The following is a 10,764-nucleotide window of genomic DNA, read 5'->3' on the forward strand; positions in this document are numbered from 1 at the left end:
CAACGTCGAAGAAATTAACACTTGCTTCTTTCATCTTTCTGATTGCTCTTTGATATTGTAAAACTCTCCATCTTCCTCCTCAAAACCCAACTACATATCTTGTACGAGGAAGAGAGTTTTTTGTAAAGGTTTCTCCGCCTTCGAAGCTTGCTTTGAGAAGGAGGTTTCTTCATAGTGGAATCGTCGACTGTGTGTGTGGATCCTTAAATTAGTCACCTCGTTGAGGTGGATACAAAGTAAATCGAACGGGTTAGCGTATTGATCTTTTTGTTCTATTTTCTTTTGCTTCCGCTAACAATTTTGCAGAAAGATCGAAAAGCGCTATTCACCCCCCTCTAGCGAACGCACCAATCCCAACAACTATAGGTACTATAAAGTTTTGTATATGAATAAAACATCTTTCGTACTTATCTTTTCCGCCATGTTGGAGGAAAACTAATAAAAAAAACCAACATAAACGAGCTGAGGGAGGGAGTGGCACCTGGAGTCCGAGAGAATAGAGACAATAATAATCCGAAGTTAGAGTATTTTAATGCGAGCGTTGCCTGCAAGCCAGGAACCCTTGCTGAAAGAAACTGCTAGTACATACTAGAGATAGTCTTTAGAACGCTACTGGTCCAAGACCATGGATATATAAGATTGAACCCTGACAAGGATAATTGCCCACTGATTCGAGCCCAGAAGAATATATAGCTCGGGAGAGATTGAACCCTAGAACCGTCAAAGACCAAGGATATATAGCTCGGGAGAGATTGAACCTTAGAATCGTCATAGACCAAGGATATATAGCTCGGGAGAGATTGAACCCTGACAAGGGTAATTGCCCACTGATCCAAGATCAGGGGAACCTATAGCTTAGGAGAGATTGAACTTTGGAACCGTCAGAGACCAAGGATATTGTGCTTGCTAAGTACATGAGGTTTCCCCACGAGAGTCGGGTTTGTGAGGAGACTACTGAAGAGACTAATTGCTCGATATTCTGAGTCGTTGAGTAAGTAATTTTGAGCCTATCGTAAGGCAGAGCCATCAGCGACAGGGCTGAGAGGGCCGAGAAAGTCCGAGCCTGTAGTAAGACGGAGCCATCAGCGATAGAGCTGAGAGGGCCGAGAGGTCGAGGCCGTGGAAGGTCGAGATATCTGAGCCTGTAGTAAGGCGGAGCCGTCAGCGATAGAGCTGAGAGGGCCAAGAGGTCGGGGCCGTGGATGGCCAAACTATCCAAGCCTATAGTAAGGCGGAGCCATTAGCGATAAAGCTGAGAGGACCGGAAGATCGGGGCCATGGAAGGCCGAGCTATCTGAGCTGTAGTAAGGCGGAGCTGTCAGCGATAGAGTTAAAAGGGCTGAGAGGTTATCCGAGCCTGTAGTAAGGCGGAGCCATCAGCGATAGAGCTGAGAGGGCCGAGAGGTCGAGGCTGTGGAAGGCCGAGCTATCTGGGCATGTAGTAAGGCGGAGCTGTCAGCGATAGATCTGAGAGGGCCGAGAGGTCAAGGTCGTGGAAGGCCGAGCTATCCGAGCCTGTAGTAAGGCGGAGCCGTCAGCGATAGAGCTGATAGGGCTAAGAGGTTCTGAGCCATGAGTGATCCGTGTCTGTCGTAAGGCTGAGCCATCAACGATAGGGCTAAGAGGGCCTAAAAGTTCTGAGCCATGAGTGATTTGTGCCTGTCGTAAGGCTGAGCCACCAATGACAGGGCTGAGCGGGATGCAAAGAAACTAAGTACTTGGGAGGTCGGGCTGACCCACTGAGTGAATGAAGCCAAGAGGACTGCAGGAAAACTAAGTACTTGGGAGGTCGGGCTGACCCACTGAGTGAATAAAGTCAAGAGGGCTGCAAGAAAACTAAGTACTTGGGAGGTTGGGCTGACCCACTGAGTGAATTGAAGCCGAGAGGACTGCAGAAAAACTAAGTACTTGGGAGGTCAGGCTGACCCACTGAGTGAATGAAGCTGAGAGGGTTGTAGGAAAACTAAGTACTTGGGAGGTCGGGCTGACCCACTGAGTGAATGAAGCCAAGAGGGTTGCAGGAAAACTAAGTACTTGGGAGATCAGGCTGACCCACTGAGTGAATGAAGTCAAGAGGGCTGTAGGAAAACTAAGTACTTGGGAGGTCAGACTGACACACTGAGTGAATGAAGCCGAGAGGGCTGCAGGAAAACTAGGTACTTGGGAGGTTGGGCTGACCCACTGAGTGAATGAACCTACATTTTTCATATGCCATGGTTACAAGAGTAAAAGAATAGATAATAACCTCAGGTGCGGTAGGGCCGCAGGTGAGTAGCATGCCACGGCCTCGAGAGTTCGTTGTCTTGCGGGTCGGCCAGATAGTATGACCCATCGGAGAGTCGGCAAGTGACTCGATAAGGTCTTTCCCATCTTGGTTCAAGCTTCCCACTCTATCCATGAGCTTCCTCTTCAGCAGGGTCTTGGTTGTCAGTGGTGCGTCTGGTGTAAACCATCGTGGCATCTAGCTCAGAGTTCCCATAGACGGCGCCAAAATATTTCGGTTGGATGCCATCGACGATCAAGCCACCATTCAATAATATGCCACCTCAACCTTTGTTGGTCCCGTCGACGAGAAGAACCTGAGGAAAAAGAGAACTGAACGGGCGGATTAGCAGGGCGCCGGGGATTTCCGACGGGGCCATTCCGATGCTTAAGTCAAAAGAGGACAAGAAAAAGTAATATGCATGTGTAAAAAATTCGAGAGAGAGCCCCCCTTTTTTCATACCTGCGGGGGTTTATATAATAGCAGAGGGAGCGTAATCTTCGGAGATTAATGCGTGCCTTTAGCTGTAAATGCAACATTAAAGGCACAATCTCTGACGGTTTCCAAATATCCAACGGCTCAGCAAGGTTGATGATCTTCATTCGACGGTTGTGCACACAAGCATGCGGGCTTTTCGACGATCAGATTTAGAAACACAGTAACCATCCTTATCTCCTTAGTGACATTCTCGTGCTTAGCTGTCCTCTGATCTTCAGGATGGCCCAACAAGAATTTGCGTGGTTGAGCTGTTGGTGTTATTGACCGAGTTGACCTGAATATCTAGCCGAGCTGACTTAAATGTGTGGTCGAGTTGACCTAGCCGAGCTGACCTGAATATGTTGCCGAGTTGACCTGAATGTGTGGCCGAACTAACTTGGCCGAGCTGACCTAAGCATGGCCGAGCTGACCTGAATGTGTGGCCGAGCTGACCTGAGCATATGGCCGAGCTGACCTAAATGTGTTGCCAAGCTGACCTGAGCATGTGGACGAGCTAACCTGAATGTGTGGTCGAGCTGACCTGAATGTGAGGCTGAGCTGACAGAGCTGCTGAGTGACAGAGTTCGACAGAGTGGCAGAGCTGCTGAGGTTGCTGAAATGATTGAGGTTTGCACATGTAAGTCTTCAGATAAGTTTTATTTTCTCTTGACTTTTGACTTAACAGATCAGCTTGATTTTTGACTATATGTGCCGCTTAGGAGTAGTATGATTTCGCCATATCACACGGGGGCGGCAACTCTGTCACGTATAGTCCGAGCTGCTCGCCACACGGCAGCTCTGTCACACGGTCTCTCGACCATCTGGCCCCTTGGCTTCCGAACCTCTCAGCGGCTCTACCTTTCGACCACTCAACCACTTAACCACTTGGCACCTCATCCTGGTATCTCAACATCTCAGCCAAAATCTCGAAGTCCCTTCTAACGAAATTATAAGATTGTATATACCTCAATACAGTCTAGTCAGTCGGTCTACGCCTCCTTCGACTAGACTCGAAGGGGAGACTTGTGATATGGCAGAATCATACTGCTCCTACGCGGCACCTATAGTCAAAAATCAAGCTAATCTGTTGAGTCAAAAGTCAAGAGAAAATAAAACTTATCTGAAGACTTACATGTGCAAACCTCAATCATTGCGGCAACCTCAGTAGCTCAGCACCTCTGCCACTCTGTCGAACTCTGTCACTCAGTAGCTCTATCAGCTTGGCCTCACATTCAAGTCAGTTCGGCCAGGTCAGCTCGGTCACACATTCAGGTCAACTCGGTCACATGCTCAGGTCAGCTCGGTCACATGCTTAGGTCAGCTCGGCCATACATTCAGGTCAGCTTGGCCATATGCTCAGGTCAGCTCAGCCAGGTTAGCTCGGCCACACATTCAGGTCAACTCGGCCACATGTTCAGGTCAACTCAGCCAGGTCGGCTTGATCACACATTCAAGTCAGCTTGGCCAGATATTCAGTCAACTTGGTCAATAACACCAATGGCTCAGCCACTCAAATTCTTGTTCGGCAATCCTGGAGATCAGAGGACAGCTAAGCACAAGAATGTCGCCAAGGAGATAAGGATGATTACTATGTTTCCAAATCTGATCCCCGAAAAGCTCGCATGCTTGTGTGCACAACCGTCGAATGAAGATCATCAACTCTGCTGAGCCATTGGATGTTTGGAAACCGTCAGAGATCGTACCTTTAATGCCACATTAACAGCTAAACGCATGCATTAATCTCCGGAGATTATGCTCCCTCTGCTATTATATAAACCCCTACAGGTATGAAAAAAGGGCTCTCTCTAGAATTCTTTACACATGCCATACTATATCTTCTTCATTCTTGCTCTTTGCTGACTTAAGCATCGGAGTGGCTCCGCTGAGAATCCCTGGCGCCCTGCTGACCTGCTCGCTCAGTTATTTCTTTTTAGGTTTCTTCGTCGACGGGACCAACAAAGATTGAGATAGCATATTATTGATTAATGACTTAACCATCTATCATTTTTAGGTGGAACAACTCCCATTCTTCACCCCAGATTCGTCCCTGTAAGCTTTTCTTTTCGCCTTAGCTCTATTCTTTTGATTAAAGATGCGATCTTTTTGTCCCTTCATACTAATTAAGTTTATTTGCTTTTAAAATTTTAACTTCTGTATATTGAACCCAATGTATATCCGAATGATTGATATAAACTATTAATATTATTAAGAACCCTTAGTAAACTCATCGAATAACTTAAATACAATTTTAATGTATATATATATGTACAATTCAATAAATAAATATTATATATATATAATATTTATTTATTGAATATATTATAAGTTGGACACCCACGAGCACTAGCTCACATTTGAGCCGTTGATGGTATTTAGTAAAGAAAATTTACAAACGTAAAAATATAAATAAACTAAATATGTAAAATTATTTTTACCACATTTAAATTTATTACAATAAATTTATAAATATACATATTTTAAATTTTTGATGATTTTATTTTATTTTTAAATTCTAAACTGAAAATTAAAATATTTCTACAAATTAAAGAAGTCTATCTTTGCAAATTAAGAGGAAAGGACACCTGAATGAATGAGAGTGATTTCACAACCTTTTGTTTAAGTAGACAAATGCATGAGCAATATCCATCACAAATGGTGAGACCTATTCATTCACATTCCCATTCATTACATGCTCATTTAACATACTACTTAGCACATTCATTTGCTATAAAATTTGAGAAACATATTCACATGATATGCCCAAGTATGAGATTTTCTTTCTCGATTTGAAACTCAATGAGGAAAAACTTGTTGGACTTTTCCATAGATTAGCATATCAACTTAACGAGCAAAGTTTGATCATCAAATTAAACAACATAAAGATCTCCTAGGTCTCTTCTAATCATAAATTTATTACCTAATGAAACTTGACGTTCACGTACTCATTATGTTCTACTCATGTAGTAATTCCAACACCTAAGAAATCTATGAAGGTAACCTCCTTCCTCTTCAAGGATCCCTCTTGATCATGCTCGTTACGACTAGTAGGAGAGTTCATCAATATGCTTGAATTATCGCAGACCGTTTGGCTTGAGATCATTGTTGATTTTCCACAAACTCCTAGAGAATAGACCTTCTTAGAACAATCCTTAGTTGCACCATCAAAATTTGTATAACTCCATGGAAATGGTTGGGTCCTAAAGTCCTCTGGTGTCGAATGCATCCTTAATGATCCGGAGAAAGCTGCCCAAGAAAGAGTAGAACTTCCGAATTTGAAGAGTTGCCCCGTCTCCGTTTGAGAAGATTGGAATGAAGTATAGAATTGCTCTTGAGAAGCAGCACTCCTCTTGCTCAACTGCCTCGATCGCTCTCGTTGTCGTCGTGCCATGATAACATGCCAGTGGTTCTTGACCGAGTTGTCAGTTCGACCAGGGAAGAGCCGAGCGATAAGCGCCCACTTATTGCCTTGGATTCGATGTGCAGCAAGGAGCCGCTCTTCTTCCTCTTCTGTGAATGGTCTTTTGTTGATCCTTGGGTCTAGTTGGTTAAACCACCTCAATCTGCAACTCTTACCTACAACAAGCATCGTGACTCATCAATTTCATCAATATGCATATCTCTCATCCAGAAAACATTAGAGAAATGATCATCTCGATTGACAAAATTATAACAAACTCAGCTATATATTCATCACCTGATCTTCCTTGAAGCTTGTCTGCGATTGAGTTCCAATTCTGCGGTCCAAACCGCTCAACAAGCCGTCGCAACTTCTCGTCTTCCCCAGGCCTCCAGTGCCCTCGAGGGCATGATCGCTTCGCATCGCTCGACAACTCCATCATACAATGATCCCTACTTGATGTTAGTTTGACGCACGGTAGGCAACACAGAGAAGGTAACTAGCTAGTGTATTGAGAGAGAGAGAGAGAGAGCAAGGAGGAGAGGATGGATAAATAGAAAGGGAAAAATATGATGAGTAAATTAGGGTTTGGATGGAAGTCCTTTTTGTTAGTTTTACACGACAAAGTGGGTTAGCACTATATAGCTTTCCTTATAGCATTGTGTCAACTTGTGTGTTTGGCAACTGGCCCATCTCATCTCACATTCCCTATCAACTATACCTATCCTTGTAACTTCCTTTATAGTTATATGCATTCAATTAACTTCCTTAACAAAATAAACATATTCTCCCTACCAGCCAAGCTGCAATAAGTTAATTACTTCATTGATTAGCTGTCTCTTTGCAACTTCGGGCCATGGATTATTTATTCTGGTGGGAAGGGTAGATGGTTCACTATAGTTTTACATCAATAGTTTGGCTTCTTGTAATTAGGATTGTAAATAAATTAAATATTCGTGAGTAAATTTGATATTCAATTTGATAAGAACTTATTTATGTTGCTCAATATACACCTAGATCAATTTTTATGAACAGAGATTGAAAACTATTCACTTGCAAACTCACGAACAAAGTTTACGGAATCATGTTCATTAATAAAATTATTATCAAGCTTATGAAAAGATAAATAATCTCTCAAAATAAATAAATAAATTTATGTTTTCATACTCATAACAAACTAAAATATTATATCTCAATTATCTTATCGAATAAATTTAAACAATATAAAATTTGATTAGGCTCGACAGCCAGCCTAAGCTCTTCAGTGCTGCAGTACTGCACTGGAATGCAGATTGTTCATCTTCATTAAATGCAGCACTGATCTGTTACATCTCTTCCATTCCTGTTTCCTTTTCATTCCGAGCATTAACTCACAACTTTTTTAACATGGAAAGTGGTTTTGCTCACAGCTGGAGTTTCCATCTCTAGCTTTTGTTAATCTAAGTATAGAGCTGAACTTGTTTAATTATTTTTACCTGACTAATCGTGAGTACAACTTATATTGATTATTCTACCTCCGAAATATAGCTGAGTTGATTATGACAAAGCAGAGTTTACAGAACTTAATTATATTTATTATTCCTCATCATTGCACCATGCTTGTGGGGACTTCTGATAGTTATTTTGTGATCTATGGGAAGGTGAAACGTACATGGAGTGCAAGAATGGCAGGCATCATAGCGATATCGGTCGCCTTTCTTCACCTTCATGTAGATGCCGAGTCCAACGTTACTGATAGTGATTCCCTGACGCTGTGCTTGTTCTTACTGATGGGGTCTCTAGACCCACCAAGATTATTTTCTCTCTGAATTAAGTGGTCTTGTTTCAGAGGTATAATAAGTCACCACACCAAACCTACTAGATGTATTTATTAGGGCTTTGCTTGGTCAAAGTAGTTTCACCAGTCATCCAAAAGGTTAGGGTTTTGCAGGTCACTTTCCTTTGAGGGAGAAGCAACTCATGAAGCAGTCTCAGCCAATGCTTCAATGTGTGTGCTGATATTCATGTTCCAACTGCTGGTAGTAATTAAATTGGATCATGCTACCTACTCCACTTTCTTGACATGAAATTATTTTCTCTAGTATAATAATTATATTGATAAGAGAGAGTTTCATTTATCCCCTCATTCTACCCTCCTTGACCTTTAAAATTTCGTCAAAAATACCCCTCCAATGTCGAACAACAAAGGGAGGGACTAGCTCCTAGGACATGGTACAACAGCAAGACATTCAACAGATTAATCAAACATCTATGGTTTGAATCCTAAGTACGGCGCATTACAGGACATTTTCCTTTAATGGAATGATTACTAATATAGGAAAGATGAGCTTAATTTGGGGTCCGTTAATTTGGAAGGGCTTAATTTTATAAGGGTACTCACGTAAAACAACAAAGGACAGGATGCCCTTTTGATATATTTTTGAAAGAGCTAGGGATATCCTTTTGATGATATGAATAAAAAGGATGCCATTTTAATTTTCTGCCAAAATACTGTGACCGATTCTTCATGGTTTGTCTCGGTTAGTCATCGACGAAGAAGGGGCATTTCGACTAGAATTCTAAACTCTTAGAGGTAAAATGACAATTCAAAGTGCTGAAGAGAAGACATGTTCAAGAAGTTAGTATAAATTAGGTGAGGCAAAAGCAATATTTTTCTCAAGTGAATAAAATATGTTTGTAGGTTTGAACCAAGTAAAAGATTGAGCTCAACAAGAAACATGAAGGTGGGGAAAAGTGATAGGAAAAGCACCAGGTGGAATGCACTTGATTGAGTTTATGGTCTGTCTTCTGAAATTGTTGTTCAGACGAAGAAAAGTCAAGTCCATCCTGAAGAAGAAGGCCCGCCAAAAAATGAGGTTGTCGGTTATTTTCGTTCGCCGGTAATCCCTTCTTTTCTTTAGTGGTAGAAGAATGCAATGCATCTACCAATAGCCAAAAGATGAAGGAATAACAAGAAAGGTGTTTGTCGACCATATGTTCTTCCTTCAACCCATGACACACCAACAACCTGCATTTGTAGTGACTAATTAATATGGGAAAACTGACATATATGTATAATAGTTAGAAGCTTGTACATTTTTTAGTTGAGATATGTGATATTAATTAATCTATGTGAGTCCATCCATGGCCTTACCTTTTAATTGGACAGTTAAAATCAGTCAAAAGAGAATTTGGCACCGAATAGAATAGTAATCATTCTAGAAGTTCGTTTTCACAGTGAAATTTTAAAAAAGATATAAAAAATCATCAAATGCAAAGAAATCATGTCTAGATTTAACTGAATAGAATTAATTCAAAATAAAAGATAATATCTTAACAACAACTAAATAAAGATTTAAATAGTCTTAAAATTCTAACAATATAAAAGATTGAAATAATCCTAAAATAATGATAAAAATTATTTAGAACCTTTAAAAAAATTTTAAATCATTTTTTGAGTCTAAGATGTTGATGTAGTTTGTCCTTATTGTTGTTTTGATGTTGACACAGATTTAACTTCATTTTAGTTTGATAAAAATTAAGTTCAATATATTCAGATTGACCAATGACGGATGAGACTGGAGAGGGCTCGATACCTCGTTCTCCGGACTAGGTCAAAGAGGGCTCGGTAGCTCGTTCTCTGGATCAGATGGAGTCGGAGAGGTAAAGAGGGATCTATAGCTCGTTCTCTGGACCAGATGGAGTCGAAGAGGGTTCGGTAGCTCATTCTCCGGACTAGGACAGAGAGGGCTCGGTAGCTCGTTCTCTGGATCAGATGGAGTCGGAGAGGGCTCGGTAGCTCGTTCTCCAGACTAGGTCAGAGAGGGCTCGGTAGCTCGTTCTCTGGACCGCATGGAGTGGGAGAGGGCTCGGTAGCTCGTTCTCCGGACTAGGTCAGAGAGGGCTCGGTAGCTCGTTCTCTGGACCAGATGAGATCAGAGAGGGCTCGGTAGCTTGTTCTCTGGATCAAATAAAGTTGGAGAGGGCTCGGGAGCTCGTTCTCCGGATTAGGTCAGAGAGGGCTCGGTAGCTCGTTCTCTGTACTGAACTATGGTCGGAGAAGGCTTGGTAGCTTGTCTTCGGACCGGATCATTGTCAGAGGAGGCTTGGGAGCCTGTTCTCTGAATACATGATCTAATGTGGTTGGCTCGGGTTAGACACGAGTTAACCAAGTGATCAGATTGGATGAGATTCAAATTCACTTTGGTGTAATCGATGGGTGGATCGATTAACCAAGGGCTAGGTTGGTTAGTCGATCATCGGATCGATTACAGAGCATTCTGTGAGAATTTGAAAAACCCACAGAACCCACCATAATCGATTCACTGATCGATTATGGACAAGAGTAATCGATTCTCTGATCGACTACGAGCTTTATTGAGAATAAAATTAGCGACGGTTAATCGATCACTTGATCGATTAACTATAGCTTAATCGACCACCTGATCGATTAAGCTATGGGGTAATCGATTACGATGGCTCTTGATCGATTACACGGGTTGCAGAGAAACGAATTGCGACGTTTAATCGATGGCCTGATTGATTAAGTTATTTCTGATCGTGTTCAGACTTTTGCCCTGCTCATTTCTGATTTTTGATACTTCTGATACTTGCTTTGCTAATCCATCTCTGAGTTTGCAGATGAGGT

At 42.0% G+C, this 10,764-nt stretch overlaps 1 protein-coding gene across 1 annotated transcript; it reads right to left on the bottom strand.

Moving 5' to 3' along the window:
* Positions 1 to 5,414: 5,414 nt before the first annotated feature.
* Positions 5,415 to 6,634, bottom strand: LOC141817646 (uncharacterized). The gene is made up of 2 exons (XM_074705289.1): positions 6,435 to 6,634; positions 5,415 to 6,313 (listed from the first exon to the last, which is right to left on the bottom strand). The coding sequence occupies exons 1-2, from the start codon at positions 6,577 to 6,579 to the stop codon at positions 5,697 to 5,699; spliced, it is 762 nt and encodes a 253-aa protein (XP_074561390.1). The 5' UTR covers positions 6,580 to 6,634; the 3' UTR covers positions 5,415 to 5,696.
* Between the last annotated feature and the right edge of the window lie 4,130 nt (positions 6,635 to 10,764).

This window comes from Curcuma longa, unplaced genomic scaffold, assembly GCF_044706935.1.
Source record: "Curcuma longa cultivar G26 ecotype Majalengka, Jawa Barat unplaced genomic scaffold, ITB_CL_G26_1.1 contig_21387, whole genome shotgun sequence".
NCBI lineage: Eukaryota > Viridiplantae > Streptophyta > Magnoliopsida > Zingiberales > Zingiberaceae > Curcuma > Curcuma longa.